At 52.8% G+C, this 17,413-nt stretch overlaps 1 protein-coding gene across 1 annotated transcript; it reads right to left on the bottom strand.

Annotated features, from left to right (window-relative positions):
- Nucleotides 1–3,991: 3,991 nt before the first annotated feature.
- Nucleotides 3,992–11,765, bottom strand: PARS2 (prolyl-tRNA synthetase 2, mitochondrial). The gene is given in 3 exon segments (XM_040627262.1): nt 3,992–7,644; nt 7,647–8,695; nt 11,716–11,765. Coding segments are annotated over 2 exon segments (1,404 nt in total). The 5' UTR covers nt 8,668–8,695; nt 11,716–11,765; the 3' UTR covers nt 3,992–7,261.
- Between the last annotated feature and the right edge of the window lie 5,648 nt (nt 11,766–17,413).

Below are 17,413 nucleotides of genomic sequence, written 5' to 3'. Positions count from 1 at the left end.
GCTCGGGTGGGCAGAAACAAAGGGGAGGAAAGTGACAGCGTGGCTGACTGCAGACCACAGCTGGGACCCTGGCAGCCGCTGACTTGCTGTGCCTGTGAGGACGGACTGCTCTGAGCCTCTAAAATGAGTCACCGCACCCACCTCCTAGGCTTGTCCGTGGCACCTCTGTGCAGATCCCCAGCATCAGACCATTAGTTCTCTACAGGGGTGACTTGCACCCCAGAGGACACCTGCCAATGTCTAGAGGCATTTTTTGGTTGTCACGACTTGGTGGGATGCTACTGGCATCTATGGGGAGAGGCCAGGGGTGCTGCTAAGCACCCTAGCTGCACAGGACTGTCCCACAACAGCATCGTCTGGCAGACTGGCAGTGCTGAGTTTGAGGAACACTGCACAAAAACTTCCAGAAGGCAAGCTCTCAATGGACAGAGGCCAGGTGGGGATTTGTCTTAGTGCCCAGGCCTGACACACGGTGAGTGTAACACCCAGGGAGCTGTGTGGGGGCTGATGACTGGATGGATGAATGAAGGAAGGAAGGAACCAATGAATGAAAAAAATAAACCACAGTCCTGTTCCAAGGACCCATCTGCACACACACAAGCATCAGCAAGGTCATTCCCGGGCTCAAGCCCATGTGCCTGCCTTGTATCCCGTCCAGGAAGGCTTCTGGCCTCCCTGGCCATGGGCCCTGCCTTCTCTGACCTCTGCCTCTGGTCTCCAGAGGAGTGGGTAGAGCGCCAACTTAGGAGCCGGCCATGGAGGCTGGGACTAGAGCTTGGCTGGGGTTAAGAGCGGGGGTCCCACTGGCCTGGAAGTAACTGGCCGTCCCCCAGGCCCCTGGCTGCAGGCAGCTGAGTCCCATGGGGCATGGGGCCTGGCCCTCGCCCACTGCCTCCCGAGCCGCCTGCCCCTACCTGGGACACCAGCAGAACCGAGTCAGAGCTCCCTCAAAGACCCAACCATCCGCTGCCTCATTTTACAGATGAAGAAACTGAGGCTCGGGGAAGGAGGGGCAAGGCCAAGCCATCAGCATTCTCCACAACCCTGATGTGAGGCAGAGCCTTTCGCACAAACTGGGGGCACCTCCTCCCCACAGGACTGGTGTGTAGCCTTCCCAGGGTCAGGGGTCAGGGACACAGGCGGGACCACCCGACTTCTGTGTGGTTAACTCTGTGGATTTGGGGTGGCAGCTGGAGACCTGGGGGGGGGGACAAGGCCCCTTTAAGCCACCCCTGAAACCCTGCTGGCAGGTACACGAGGGCAGGCAGGGAATGGAGAGAAATTACGGTGGCTGTCAACACGGAGTTCTGGCGCTGTACAAACCACGTACCGGAGTCCTTCCCTTCATCATGACAGCCCCGCACTCAGGCCTATGATCCTAACTTTATTTTTTTTATAAATCTTTTTTTTTTAAGATTTTATTTATTTGACAGACAGCTAGCAAGAGAGGGAACACAAGCAGGGGGAGTGGGAGAGGAAGAAGCAGGCTCCCAGCAGAGGAGCCTGATGTGGGGCTCGATCCCAGGACCCTGGGATCATGCTCTGAGCCGAAGGCAGACGCTTAACGACGGAGCCACCCAGGCGCCCCTATGATCCTAATTTTATAAAGGAGATGGGGCCACGCGGTCTCACCACTAGTTGAGTGTCAGCCAGGATTTGAACCCAAGCAGCTCCCTCCAGAGCCCACCTGCCTGCTATTCTGTGTTCCTTTTATTCCATTTGCTTTACAAACATTTAACCTAACTGGCACCAATCACGGGCAGGGCCTCAAGGCCCAAGTGCATCAGGCAGCCTCTGCCCTCAAGGTCATGCTGTTGAGATATCAGAAATCGCACTCTGACTGGAAACTGCTCCAAGGAGAAGAAATAAAGCCACAACAAGCAGGTCCTCACCCCTGCTCGGAGCCCTCAGCGGCTCCCCGTTCCCTTATCAACACTCTTGGTGTGGCACTCAAGGCGCTTCAGGGTCCTGCCCTAACCACCCGGCGGCTTCCTCTCCCCAGTCTCCTTAGCCCAGCCATCCTGGACACGGCTCAGCTATGGAGGAGCCAGACTGCCTGCCTTCCAATTCCAGCCCCGCACTCATTAGCTGATGGCCTCAGGCTCTGTGCCTCAGGCTCCTCGTGTGCAACTCAAACAGCACAGTAGCACCCACCTCATGCAGGTGCTGTGAGGACTGCATGAATTAATCTCTGTGATGTCCATGGAACAGCCTGCCTCAAACTCAGTGCTCAATCTATGACACTTATTTTATTCTCCAGTCATGCCATGCTCTTAGCTTTGGACCTTTGCACATTCTGTTCCCTCTGCCTGGAGCATTCTTACTCTCACTTGCACCCTTGCTTCCACCCCCAACTCTTCCTCCCTTTCCTGTTCCACATTAGTCTTTAATCAGGCCTGGCTGCCTCCTCCAGGAAGCCTTCCTGGCCCCCTCTCTCACATGTCCCATGGCACTTGTACCATCACCACACTCGCCATGCTGCATTTTAATTGTCTGCTTACTGGATGGTTCCTCCCACTTCTTTGTAAACTGAGTCAGGGACCCTGAACTGTGCACTCATACTGCCAGCACCTAGCACAGCACCCGCTCAACACATAGCAGGTGCACAACAAACAGTTACTAACTGCTGGCCCAGAGGAAAGGGTGACGAATTCTAAACAGATTACGGGTGGAAGCCACCACACATGACGGACATGGGCCATGAAGTTGGGAGAGGGACCGGGGAAGGGTGGTGAATGTGGGCTGGAAGGACCCCCAAGCAAAGGCGAGGGTCATATTCCAGGGGCGTGCACAAGTGGCCTGGCTCACTAGCAACAGCTGCCATCTACTGAGCACGCGGCCGCGCCAGACAGCATCCAGGGTGCTTCCTGCGGACCGGCTCGCTCACTTGGCCTGACACCGCGAGCTGGCAAGTAGTTTACGGTGTCATTTCACTGACAAGGAAGGCGGTACAGAGGCTAAGTAACTTGCCCAAAGTTAGCTAGCTAGTGAAAAGGAGAGCCAGGATTTGAATTCATGCCTCCTCTAAGCCCTTCAGCAGGTATCTGTAACAAGACCGGGCCTCTGCCTTTGAAGAGTCGGCATGAGACCCAGGGGCCCTTGGCCGTTCACGCCAGTGTTGTGGTAACGTCTTGGCATTCAGTGTCATGCAGTGTCCCCAGACTGTCTGCCTGGGCAGAAGAGTCTAGTCTGCAGAGCCAGACAGCCAGAGCCCACAGCTAACTCCCCATGGCACTCGACACCCTGCCGGTGGGGCTCCCATCAGCCCACAAGCTGTCTGGGTGAGGCTGGCTGACAAGTTCTTCCCTCAGTCACCATTAACCTCGGTGCTTCCTCCTCACTCTCCTAGCCCTGCACAGTTTCATTTAGCCAAGAGCAGTTAGGCTCTAACTATGGAAGTTCCTTAGCAGCCTTCAGAGTGGCTGGCTTAGTAGGATTGGAGATCATCCCTGCACCAAAGTGGTATCTCAACAGGGGGACCCTAAAGATGCCACCCCATTCCGCTGGCCCACGTGCAACCCCCCCCCCCGAACACTATATGCAAAGGGCTAACTGGCCTAGTATAAGGGCAGCTGCCACGCTCCCTGCTGTGAGCCAGGCACTGGTGTCCCTGTTTCACCGAGGATGCGCAGGAAGCAAGAGGAAGCATCTCACACAAGGTCATACAGCCATCAAGTGGCCTAGGCAGTCTGACTCCGCAGTGTCTAGTGCGGGCTGCTATGATGGAAGTCATTCTTTTAAATTAAGTGCAGCATCTTGAGTTTTTTTTCAAGTATATTCTAAGTTTGCAATAACATCATAAAAAGTTCCCCATTCTCCACATTATAGAACTTTTCCTAACTCTAAAACAAAACCTTACATGCCCTTGGATGCACAGTAATCCGTTCTAAAAAGCATTCTGTCATCTTGGCGTAGAAATGGACGGTGGGAACTCTGTGGGGTTCCCTGGCACTCACGTAGTTAAGTAAACGACAATTTCAACAGATTTCTGCAAAATGCCTTTATTGACAGCCCAGCAGGTGTTTCTTCCATTAAAACACAGAATATTAATGGAGCCCTTGATTTACATTCTCGGCTTGAGTTACACAATGGTTTTGTTATGCACCAGCTTTTGTCCCCAAAGTATTAATTCTGCTAAATATTTCCCGGCCAGTTGCTTCCAGATCTCCCCAAGGAATGAGCAATGATAATACATTCTATGCCTGCTATTTTGCCAGCATCCCCATTTCATCAATTTATGGCAAGAGGTAACTGGCAAATTCGGACAGAAGAGAGTAAGGTAGACAGTCTGAATATCTGTCTTTCCTCCAAGGAGACGGAGCCATTCCGCCGGCGTTACTTCCTTCTTGCCCATGGCACGCCCCAGGAAGGTTACAAAGCATCGCATCAAGAAAACTCGATCCGGGTCCTGAGCTACGTTACCAGCAGATCCTGAGCTCCACGGTGGCATCTCCTGTCGTCTGGTGTGCAGGAAGTGTTTCCTGACAGCACAGGGTTAAGCATCTCACGTACAAGTGAGCTGAGGCAACCCCCGGGGAGGTGCACTGCCATGAGCGCATCTTACGGATGAAGAAGCAGAGACGCATAAAGGGCAAGTAATTTGGCTAAGGCCACGTCCCTGGTACGTGGTGGATCTAGGATTGTGTCTCTTCCAGGTTCTGGTCTTTCCACCATAATGTACTGCCCCTGGCCTCCGAGAAGACACACTGGCTTAGTAATCAGGACACCCGGGTTCCCATTCGGCTTGCCCTCGGGCCAGTCACTGTACGCCCTTGGGAAATAAAGGACAGTACCTGTTCCACACTTACGAGGCGTTTGTAGTTCAGAGGCCGATCCGGCCAGACCTCTTGACGCAACAAGAGCGACCGGAGCTAGCCTGATTTCGGGGCACAGCTCTTGGCCTGCAGTCAGGTGTTCTGCCAGTCAGATGGTGTGCGGCGGGTTAATTCCCACTCCAGGCCTGCTTCCCATCTGTGAAATACGAGGGGTGGACAGGCGGGCCCCAAGTCCTCCTGTTCTAAACTTCCAGGATTCTGTATCGTTCTCAAATTATTTTGTAACGTGAACATTTATGAAGAGTTTAAAGTTAATTGGCTCTCTGTTCCTGAAACCTGGTTTTAGAAAGTGCTTACGTTAGGCTAGCCTTCCAACTTCCATAAACCAGCTTATGCAGCACAAATTTAAAATTAAAACAAGGGGAGTAGGAGGTACAGGCTTCCAATAATAGACGACTAGGACACAGGGATGAAAGGTACGGCGCAGGGGATAGAGCCGGTGGTACTGTATAGTGCACGGTGACAGACGGAGGCTACGCTTGTGGGGAGCACCGCGTAAAGGACAGGGTCCCTGGATCACTACGTGGTTCACCTGAGACGAATGTCACCCTGTGTGTCAACTATCCTTCAGTAAGAATTTTTAAAAATAGTATAACACCAATTTGCACAATTCTAAGTGCTCATCTGAGGCTAATGTGATCAGCTACACACAAATAACTCAGTTTTATTTACGGAGATCACTTTTGTCTAGGCAGCGGCCACGCAGCTGTCACGGGGATGGCGTAGGTGTTGGGCAGTACTGGGATTCCAGCGCTGATACTTAATAGCTGGGCGTCCTCGAGTAAGTTGCGGACGGAGCCTCAGGGCCCTCACCCGTAAAAGAAGAACGGCACCCACCTCGCACAGTTTAAGGTATGAAAATGATATAAAAGTGCCTCACGGCGCCGTGGTATGTGGCAGGCCCCCCACAAATAAAGGAGCAGACCATTAAAAGCAGAGAGCCCACAGCAGTCTGATAACGTACAGAGCAAATTACTCAAAGAAACGCTCAGCTACGAAGCGGCTCAGGGACGGCCACTGCCCAGAAGGACGCTGCAACCGGTAGAATCATCTACGGAGCTTTAAAACGCACGATGCCCAGGCCACACCCCAGACCCTAACCGGGACTGGGTGGGACCAAAGTGCAGCCAAGGGGAAGGTCCCCTCATTTACAATCCAGCCTCTCTAGGTTTGCTCTCAGAATGCACATCTCCTGACCCGAACGCTGGGCCCAGAGCGCCAGCGGTAGGCCTGGGGGCCGTCAGGGCCTGGCACGTGCATTAACTAGGAAACCGATGGCCTGTGCTTGGGCGTGGATTACTCGAGCAGTAACAGCGGCGGCAGTAACACGCTGCTGGGAAGCTGTGTGGCAGGTGGGAGAACTGGCCAAGACAAGAAGTGCAGTACGCTGGGGCGGCTCAGGTCTGATCCTAGTTTCCCACATGATTCAGGCAGAGACCTCGATATGTGCCCCTGGCGTGGCCCTAGGACCCAGCTCTGCTCCCAGGACAAGCTCACCGTGACACCTGAAGCCTGCTATCCCTCACCTCTGGGGGAAGAAATGGTTTCAAACATATTCCCAGCCACCAAAGATAGGGTTTTTTTGTTTTTGAGTGGACTGCAGAAATAGTAGAAAAAGAAAGGACAGAAGGGTCTCAGGTAGGAAGCCGCCGCACAGTTAAAAGAGCAGGCGTGACCACCGCACGCTAACGGGCGAGGCTCGTCCTGGCAGTCTGACTTTATTCAATCGCTAGAACACGACCTCTGCGCTAAGCCGCCTCAGTAGAGCCAGGTCTCTGGAGGTGGTTTTTTGGGCCATTAGCTAATTCTATCAACTTTCTCTGTAGCTTAGACTATGGAGGATCAGAGGAACCAGATCTGCTTGTCACAAACCTCTTGTGGAACCTGCCGGTGACAGCTGTAAGGACTTTACAGATCTAGTTCCATTTTCTCATGTCACAGATGGGGAACCTGAGGCCCCGGCAGGAGAAAGGACATGTCCAAGTGGAGGAGGGCTGGTGGGCCTGCTCTCCAGAGCAAATGCAGCAAGAGGCCAGGGGTCAGACTGCCAGAGCTGGGAGGGCCTTGGCCACCAGCCACTCCCACCCTCCACATAGGAAACTCGGCAGAGAGGAAGGAAGTGACTCACCCAAGGGCCAAGAGAAGCAGATCCTTCTTGCCCCTCTGCCTCCTCACAGAAGCCTCCACACTGGAATAGAAGAGGAATGGTATGTGGCAGCAAGGTCAGCCCAGAGAATGGAATCACGGACTTTAAATACAAACAGTCTAAACAAAGGACTGGATAAAAGTCACTTTCCCTAACACGCTCCCCCTTCCATGAGCTGCCTTGTTTCTGGAGAGACCGGCCCTGGAAGGGAGTGTAGGAAAAGGCAGCACTAGAATGAACACCAAGGCTGCAGGATGGGGTGGGGATGGCTCGGGGGCTTTCAGATAACCCGCACTTGGCTCAGAAATTCCGTGACTCCCTCTCTGGTGAGGAAGACCACCTCACCGGTGTTCTGGCTCCAAACTTCAAAATGTGCGGGGTCCTCCAGGGCCCTCTTGCCCGCAATGATCACAAAGGGGTAGCCAAACTTGTTGGCGTCTTTCAGTCTGTTTCCAATGGTCAGATGGGTCCTGTCATCGAGCAGGACCTCCCCGCGGAGCTGCGGCACCGCCTCCGTGATGAGGTCGTACAGGTGGCCCATGAGCTCGGCGGCCGCCTCCTCCTTACTGCCCTTCTTCGGGGGGATGAGGCACACCTGGTAAGGCGCCAGGAGGCCCGGCCAGCGAATGCAGTCCTCCGTGGACAGCACTTCTACGGCGGCGGCCCGTAGCAGCCCATCTCGGCCAGGCACGGCTTGCCCTGGGCGTTGGTGAACTGGGCATTGAAAATGGAGGAGTACTTGGTGCCCAGGTAAAACGTGTGCCCCACCTCGATGCCCCTGGCTTTGGTCAGTGGGCCCCAGCAGGCCGGGCAGTCGGTCTGCGACGAGTGCAGCGTCTCCGTGTTGGCCGAGAAGCCGCAGCTGGGACAGACGGCAAAGCGGTCCTCCCCGATGTCGGCCGGCAGCTGGAACTCGTGAGACGCAGTGCCCCCGATGCTGCCCACGTCTGCCTGGACCCTGACGCACCGCAGCCCCAGCCTGCGGAACAGACTGCTGTAGGCCTCGCACACCAGGCCGTAGGTGTGCCGGGCGGCCTCTGGGGAGGAGTCGAAGGTGTACATGTCCTTCATGTAAAACTCCCGGCCGCGGAGAAGACCGAAGCGGGGCCTGGGCTCGTCCCGAAACTTCCTTGTCACCTGGTACAGCAGGAGCGGGAGCTGCTTGTAGGACACTCTCTTCTGGGAGGCGACCAGGGCCGTGATGGCTTCCTCGTGAGTGGGTCCTAAGCAGTATTCCTTGCCGTGTCTGTCTCTAAGTCTCAGCAGCTCCTTGCCCATCAGGTCCCACCGGTTGGTGGCTCGCCAGAGCTCCGCTGGGCTGAGGCTGGGCATGTTGACCTTCTGCCCCCCGATGGCCTGCATCTCCTGGTCTATCACCCGCTCGAGCTTCTCCATGGCACGCACGGTGTAAGGCAGGAGGTGGTAACAGCCGGGGCTTGCCGGGTGGATCAGGCCCACCTGCAGCATGAGCCGCTGGCTCTTACAGGTCAGGTCGCCAGATCTGTCCTCGAGAGAGAGCACCTGGTCTCCCCGAAGATTCTGGGGCTGGAACACACGGGACAGCACCAAGCGCTTCCCTCTCTCAGGGTCACAGTGGTAAAACCTATGAGGACCGTACCCAGAGAGCTGGTGGCTGCAGGTGGCCAGGACGGGCAGAGCTCTGCATCTTGACAGCAGCCCTTCCATGACACCCGGTCCAGAGAAGCACTTGTGCCTGGAGAGAACGGAGCCATGCAGAGATAAGCGTTAACTGTGTTCTGACACTGCGACGTAGCCAGCTCAGTCTGGTCTCCGAGACGCTTCTAAGACAGCCACCGATTTTGCAGATGCAAACCCTTCCATTTCTAATTTTCTAGCAGATTCAAGTCCTACCTCTCGTTTTAAAAAAAATCAGTATTTTTTTCCATTTATAAAAATATAACAGCATACTGTAGAGAGACACCACTGCACTGCATGGGATCACACAGGCTCTGGAATCAGACAGCCTGGATTCCCAGTGTGCTTCTTGCTGACTGCACTCTGTGTAGCTCGGGACGCCGTCCTGTCCTCTAGGATGCCTTCCTTGTCCCAGGCCCACACCCAGAAGGACAGCTTCTCCCACAGCAGCCCCTACTGGTCACTGATCACCCTCAGAGTGACTGTCTTCCCCCCACGCACGCTCTGTGTGGCCACGGATCATATCTAACTTACTTGCCACTCAGCACGGAGCAGAGCTTTACGAGACACTGTCTACTCAATGAGCACATGTGTTTCTCTATGATTTTACAAAACATTCACATTCCTGATGGCAGTATAACATTCCATTAAGCATATCGGAAATGACTCTCCTACTACAGAGAGTTGTCATTTTCTCTGTTATATACAATCTACAACAGAAGGCTTTTCTTTCTTTGTGGTACATTTGGGAGAGATTCTCAGGAATGGAATTACTGAGTCAACACATATGAACTCTTTTAAGGTTCCTGATTTATACTGCCAAGTTCAGTGAGCACCTCTACCTTTCAGTACCCCCATGAAGCAGAGCTGCCCCGCAGTCTGCTGACTATGAGTTGCTGCCTCCTCTCACCTCTGGAGCCTGAAACCCCTGGGCGGGCCCCTCCAGCTGGTCCCCTGCCACCTCAGGCAGTCTCACCCATTTCCCCCGTACACAGTACAAATATTACCATCTCCTACATGGCCTGTGGCCTGAGACAGGTTGGGACGCACTACCACAGAGCCCTAATGTGATGAGTGGAAAAGTGTGGGCCCCGGAGTGCACGTGGTCCACATCTGGCTCCCTCCCTTACTTCAGGTCCCACCTCAGGCCAGTGGCGAGAAACTCCTTCACCCTTGACTCCTCCTAGAGCAGACAAGTCTGTCTCTGACCTTCCTTTACAGTCCACCCCCTCCTTTCTGGCTCTTACTGCCTCTATCCTGGGTTAGCCCCTCAAAAATGCTCAGTCCATTACAGTAGCCCAGTGGCTGTGAAATTTAAGTGGTATCAGAATCACCTGGACGGCGTGCTGAAACATTGATTATGGGGCCTCAGCCCCAGAGTCTCTGATTCAGTAGGCCTGGGGAGTGGGCAGAGAAACTGTAGTTCTAGCAAGTTTCCAGGTGATGCTGATACTACTGGTCGAGGCACCACACTGCGAAAAGCACTATAAACTCCACGTGGGCACCGTGTCTGTCTTATTCCAAGTCACACCTGTAGCATCCCGCACGGTGCCTGCACACAGTGGACACTCAATAAATGTCCATCGGTGACTGAACTGAATGACTTTTGAACCCTGTCTGTCCCGTCTCCAGATTATAGCTAAAGAGACAGTTGATCCAATCACTCCCCTGCTTATAACCCATTAATGGCTCCCCATCATAATTTTCTTGGGATGGTACTTCCATAGGAAGTCTCTTCATATTTTGATCCTAACATAACTCTTTCAGCTGTTTATCCTACCACTCCCCTAACATGCCCCAAACTGCTCATCCTTCTAGGAAGAGGCCAGCTGCACCCCAGCAACTGCAACATTCAAGGCTCCTTATTGCAAGAAGCTTCTCCAGCCCCTCCAAGCAGAGATAATCACTTCCCTCTCTGGGCCCTCATTGCACACACCTCTTTTTTGTTTGCTGTTCTGGAATAATTTTCAAAAATATCTCTGAGGAACTGCTGTGTGCCAGGCACTGGGAGTTAGCAATGCTTCATGTCCTATTTCTCCATTAAACGAGGAGTTCAAGATGTTTTCTACATTGTTAAATTTCAGGGCCTAGCACAATGCCTAGTATTTAGGCCATTATTAATATTTGCCGATCAAATATATTAGTGAATGAAAAGCGAAGTGAAGGGGTGCAATGTGACAATTATCTGGATAGTTTAAGTAAGACCTGAGCCCTCTGCCCTCACCCCCAATGTGTCCCTGTCCTCAGACCCCTCAGCTTACACAGACGGTAGAATAATTACTATTATCTCAAATTTTCAAGGTTATCTACAGACAATACCTCGAAAGCGGTACAGGAATTAACGTGTCCCACACCTCCAACTATGGCAAAGAGCCTCTGAATCGTTCAGTCATTCAACAAATATTTAAAGAGCAGCTACTCAAGCCCTTGGGGCACGGGCCTCTTTTAAGTTAACTCACAATGGCCCTGCAATCCAATCAGGAAAGCGGTGCCTACCGCGCTTCCAACAGCGCCACAGTGTTTGCTGTCATCAAGACGCGTAAACTCAGGGATGTGCGGTCACCGGACCAGCCACACTGCAGATGAGCACAGGTGCACACCCGGAAGGCTAGGTCCTCGCCTCCAATTTCCACGGTTTCCGTCTCGGACCGTGCTGCAAAAACCAGCAATGAACTCCAGACCTAGTTCTACGAACCGGCTCGGCCTTCACTGGCTGCGCGACCCTAGTCAAGGGACTTCAGTCTCCGGGCCTCAGTTTCCCCATACGTAAAATGGGAAGGTTCGCCGGGCCACTAGGCGCTCCCAGAGGGTCTCTCCAGGGCTGGCACTTCCAGGAACACCGAGACACTCACAAGACCCGACGTCCACAAGGCAGGAAGGTCGGCCCTCATGTTACAACAGACGAAACACATTATCCGAGAGTTCAGGTGACTGCGACCCCGCCCCAAACCACGGAGGGAAGCACGTGGTAGCACAGCCACCAAGGTCCTAGGTCTCCGCACCTAGAACCGACACCGAGCCCGAGCCTTCTCTTCCCCCCGCCGCCCGCGCCCAATCCTTGCTGTCACCCACGCTCACCAACTGAAGCGCCAGTCAACGCCGCCCGCGCGCCCGCCACGCCGGCCCAATGCGCCTGCGCCAGGGGCGTGCCCACCCCCTCCCAACTCCGCCTCCTGCCTTTCTCGCCAATCACAAGGCCGCTCTCACGGGGACAGGCCCCTCCCACCCCACTCTAGACGCCTGTGAGAGGTTTTCCGGAAGTTTGGCTAAGGAGAAAGAGCCCGGCTATACTGCACGACCACAGATTGGCTTGGACAGCGAAGAGTAAATTACCGTTCCGGAAGTACCCTCTAGGATTTAGAGAAGTGTAATTCTATGGTAAAGCCCGGGGTTCCCTCCCACTGCCCGGGACCTTCCTACTCTCGGAATGGAAAGGCTGGAGGTAGTGTAACTAAGGCAACAGTAGGCCTTTCCGTTCGGAATCTACCCTAGGTTTTTACAGGCTTTCAGTTTAAATACATTTAAAATTTTTAAACAGAAAACAATACCTTCATTACAAAGCCCAGGACGGTTTTTAAGGTTTTCATTTCCAAGACATTTTTTCGAGCAGCTACCATGTACCGACCACTTGGAGAAACTGGGAATAGTGAACAAAACAAAATTGCCTGAATTCAAGGTAGCTTGCATTCTAGTGAAAAGAGTCAGTAAATCAACAGAGTGAAATTTGGGAGGGGAGCAGGAACTCAGTAACCAAAGTAAGTAGTTTTTTATGCAATTAAAATATTAATGTAAAAAAATCCATGGTGAACAAAATACCAAAGTTTTAAATAAAGACAGGATCCACCACTATCCATCCATAGGGGAAAAAAATTAACTATGAAAAAGGAATGGATTGGAGGTAGAGTGGTTGCAATTTAGGATGATCAGGGAAAGCCTCATCTAGAAAGTGACATTTCGGTAAAGACCTGCAGGTGAGAGAGCCTTGGAGCTCTCTGGGGCAAGAATGTTCTAGACACAGGGAAAAACCGCACCTGTCCTGAAGAGGGAGCTATGTATCATGTAACTCCACCTAACTAAGAACACCTGTGGTCTATTGAGTGCCTAAAATGTACCAGACCCAGGGCAAGACACCGGCCCCAAGAAGTTCTCAGACCCCAAGATCGGCCAGGAGAACATAGTATGATCACTGTAATAGGGGCCGAAGAAAGTCCTGTGGGAGTGCAGGGAAGGAGGACTTCACTGAGGAGGTGATCTTTGAGCTGAGCCTGAAGGATGAGTCGGGTTTACCAGGGCAAGAATGGTAGTGGAAGCGGAGTGGAATGGCCGGGCTGAAGGACCAGGACACTCGGGCAGGGAATCAGGAAATGATGAGCTGGTATGAGGGAATCATGGGGTGTCATAGAGTTTACATCTTTATCTCCCACTGCTCCTAACACAGTGCTTGACACACAGGCCAAAGCAGTGCTCCTCAACCTGACACTGGACTTGCCCTGTGCCCCAGTCCCCCAGCCCCGAGATGCTGGGTATCAACCTGGGGTGGGCCTGAGCATCCGTATTCCCCAGATGATCCTAATGTGCAGTCTGGGCTAGCTCTGCTGGTCTACAGGAAAGGGACTGGACGGCCTGTGGGGCATTGGGTTGCAGGGGGCGGTGTCGGTGCGTGTCATTACCTTGGTCCTACGGTGCAAGAAAATACAGCTTGGGTATTTTGACCCCACGATTGGCATCTGCTCTCCACCTAGGAGGCCAGGCAGAGCTGGGCTGGACTTGAGCTCTTTTGCTCTAAGACTATCACTGGGCCTCTGCAGTTCAGCACTGTGATCCAGGCTTTCCCTAAGGAGTGCAATGCTAAGGGTTTTACTGAGGCAATATTCCCCATGCCTCCTCTCTGGGGGCAGGAGGTGAATAATCTTCAGTATCAGGATCCACAGTAACCTTGTATTTCTCCCTGCTCCAGTGCATGTTATTACATCCCTTCCAATCCTGGAAACGCCAGGCATCCGTCCTCTGCACCCCGAGGTGTTAATTATTTCTCAATTAGCAGTTCCCAGGCTGTAGAGCATCGTGGTGCGGAGAGGCCTAATAACTTGCCGTGTTTATACACCCCCACATCTTCAGAGCACTTTACCGATGGTAACTAATTAATGCTTACGACCCCCTTGGGAGGCAGGCCAGAACCGCTGCATTTTACTGTGAGTTTGCAGCCTGGAGCCAGCCGTGGTCAGAGTAGATTTGCCCCCCATTGAGAAATGCCCAGGGGTGGTGGAGACCCAGAACCTAGCTCTTTTGCCACAGCCACTTCTTTTTTTTTTTTTTAAGATTTTATTTATTTATTTGACAGAGATAGAGACAGCCAGCGAGAGAGGGAACACAAGCAGGGGGAGTGGGAGAGGAAGAAGCAGGCTCATAGCGGAGGAGCCCGATGTGGGGCTCGATCCCACAACGCCAGGATCACGCCCTGAGCCGAAGGCAGACGCTTAACCGCTGTGCCACCCAGGCGCCCCTGCCACAGCCTTCTGGTGTGACATTTCAATCAATTACTTGATCAGTTATTTATTGGGTATCTGATTTACAGAGTTCATTTATGATTAGACCCCTACAAGTTCCATAAAGCAGGAAAAAAAAAACACAGAAAAATTTCATTCATTCATTCAATGTCATCAAAAAACAAAACAAAACAAAAAATCCAAAGCAAAAGGACACCACACTCCACACCCCGCACATGCCCTGGTGCCCCACAGCTCTGGGGACACGCCGTGCACTTAGCAGTTTGCTTCCACAGGCCGTTGGTCAGACTGGGAGCTCCCTGGGGTAGGCACAGGTTTTGATCTTTTCTGTCTCCTTAACCTTGACCGGAGGGTCTGACCCCCTTGGGGATTAGCAAAACGTTTTGCTTTTTTATTGTTGTTTTAACATGAATGAATGCATGAATGAATGAATGAATGAATGAATGAATAGATAGTCTCTTCCTCAGGTCAGACCCCTTCCAAGGACACACTGAGTCATTCCGTCATCCAGAGCCCATGGCCTGGTACAGAGGGACTGTGAGTATGTGTTGAATGAACAAGTGAAGTCAGAGTTCATGAACTTCCTGACTTCAAGTTGCTCATAATCTCCTGGAGAGTCTGTCTCTCAAAGTGATGGTTCCAGATTCCTGTGGTAAGAAGTTGTGAAGAGAGGAGAGCAAGAGCTGTACTGCATGGAGCGGGGAGTGGGATCAGGGAGGGCTTCTTGGACGAGGGGACATGGACATGGACCTTAAAGGATAATTAGGAGCTTCTCAGGATGACAGGGGAGATAGAAAGACAATGTAGTCACAGGGAAAGCAAGTGACCACTGGCGCTGTAAGGAAGAAGGCTGAAAGATAGTCTGGCTGGAGCACAGAGCACACCCAGGCATCGTGGAAGCACGACTGGAAAGGCAATGGATGTCATGCGCCAGAGCCTGCTGGACCAGCCTGCGAGTTTCTGTTCATCTCTGAGCTACAGTGAGTTGTTTTTCCTGAAGAGTGATACTCCTCTGCCCACCAACACACGCGCATCTATTTTGAGGCTTAGCCCAAAACAACTCCTCTGAGAAAATCCTGGGCATTTTGCGTTCCACCCTACAGCATGTGTTTGTTATAATTTGAAAACAAGTATGATTGTCACTCCAAGAAGATGGCTGCTTCCTCTGCTGAAGACGCGGGCCAGTGGGAGAAGGCAGCCTGCAGGAAACAGAAGGGCTTTACACCAGGGAAGGACATGGGCAGTTGTGTTTCCTCGCCTGAGTGAGCTGTGGACTCAGATGGGAGGAAGAGGATGGCGAGAGAGGCGGGATGGGTGACTCCTACAACGGCCCAGACCAGGGCAGAGGGTGGGAGAGGAGGGGACAGAGTCCGGGGTCCTGGGACAGGCCACTGGATGGACTCCTGAGCCCACCCCCCACCCCCACCCCTTAGCCCCGCCTGGCCCAGACAGACTGGACTGGAGCAGGGAGGGGGCCTTGACTTGGACTCCTGCCGGCCACTTCCAGCGATGGGACCTGGATTCTTCATTAGTAACACAGGAATCACGGGGCGCACGTAGGGCCGTTATGAAGGTTCAGTGAGAGGTGTAATGGCAAGCGTCTGGCTCATCCTTCAGTTCATTCCAACTGGGGAGACCCCGTGGCTCCCCTCACCTACCATAAAGAAAGAACCATCTTTCCGCTGCTGCCCGTTTCCTTCAGACTCCCTACTCCTGCCACCATGTATGACACCGAGCCCTTTTGTCTTCAGTGGCCTCTTCTCCTTGGGCCCAGAGTGTATCACTTGTTCACGTGTTTGGTGCCTAAGTCTAGGGTCATTAGAGACCAGAAGGAGGCTGGGAAGGTAGCCCCACCCCTTTTTTAAAGATTTTATTTATTTATTTTGAGAGAGAGAGAGAGCATGCAAGCAAGTGGGGGGGCAGAGGGAGAGAGAGACTCTCAAGCAGATTTCTCACTGAACGTGGAGCCCAACGTGGGACTCGATCTCATGACCCTGAGCCAAATCAAGAGTCAAATGCTTAACTGATGCCCTGGTGGGCCCCTTTTTTATCCAGAATCCTCAGAACTGAAGAGCGTGACTGCCAATAGTCGTCATCGTCATCATCGTTCACAGAGAGCATTTGCTCTGAGCCTGGGGCAATATTAACCACTTTACAACATATCTGAGTTAATCTTCACAATAGTCTGTGAAGTATAAGTATCACTGGTATGTCCATTTTACAGATGAGGCAACCAAGGCTTGGAGAGATTGGTCTGCACAACTAGTAAAAGGGGGAGAAAGGATCATCTCCAGGTCTGTTTGGTGCAAAGACTGATCTCCACACTCAGCCTCCAATGTCAGCTTGTTTGTATCAGACACGTCTTGACCCATAACCAGATTTGTAGGCGCGATCACCCAAACAGACCATTCCCCTCTGTCCGGAAGCCCGCTCTTCAGGCCTGGCTCAAGGGCATCCTGTTAGGGACGCTTCCGTGAAGCCCCCACTGGCAGGGACTCTCCCTCTCTTGAGACCCCTCAGAATTGTGTCTGTTCGCTCTCTGGGGTTCCGGCTGAGTGTGCACACGCAGTAGGGCAAGCAGACCCGAGTGCCAGCCCTCACTCTGCCACCTGCTCACCTTGTGCCTGTGGGGGGTACTCCACATCCTCGAGGCTCACATGCCGCAGCCTTAGAGTAACTGAGACAGCTTTCCCTTGCAGTCTGATGAAGCTGTGAAGGGCTCAGCATGGCGCCCCGTGCAGAGTCAGGGTTCAGGAGTGTTTGCTATTATTATTCTTAGTATTGATGACGAAGGTGCCCTGGCTGGCACAGTGCCTGGCACACACTAGGTCAGTAGCACATGCAAAAAATTCCTCTCCCCCCCCCCACCAACTAGCCCACCAGCTCCCAGAGGGGAGGGCACATGTCATGTCCGTTGCTAGCCCTGCCACAGTAAATCCGCTTACTGTGTTAAAAGGTTTTGCTCTTTTCTGCACACAGTAAATCTCAATACCTATTTGTCAAATTAATGTCTCCCTAAATAATTCCCTCAATTCATAGGAATGCCTTGTTAAAAATGCAACAGAACAAAACCCAGCAATAGCTAACCTGTCAACCATAAGTCCTTTCCGACCACCTGCTTGGGGTGAGCTCTGCAGAGCACCGGGCACAGCCTCGAGAATGGGGCACAGCATAGGTGCCCCAGGACAGAGCGAATGATCACACATCTGTGAGTGTGGGTGTGATTCCGGCAGGCTCTCTGGTCACTCTCATCTGGGAGGATGAGGGGA

This window comes from Ursus maritimus, unplaced genomic scaffold, assembly GCF_017311325.1.
Source record: "Ursus maritimus isolate PB19 unplaced genomic scaffold, ASM1731132v1 scaffold_12, whole genome shotgun sequence".
In the NCBI taxonomy this organism is placed as follows: Eukaryota; Metazoa; Chordata; class Mammalia; order Carnivora; family Ursidae; genus Ursus; species Ursus maritimus.
Note: the sequence above shows the minus strand (reverse complement) of the source record. Positions and strands in the feature narration are given on the sequence as shown.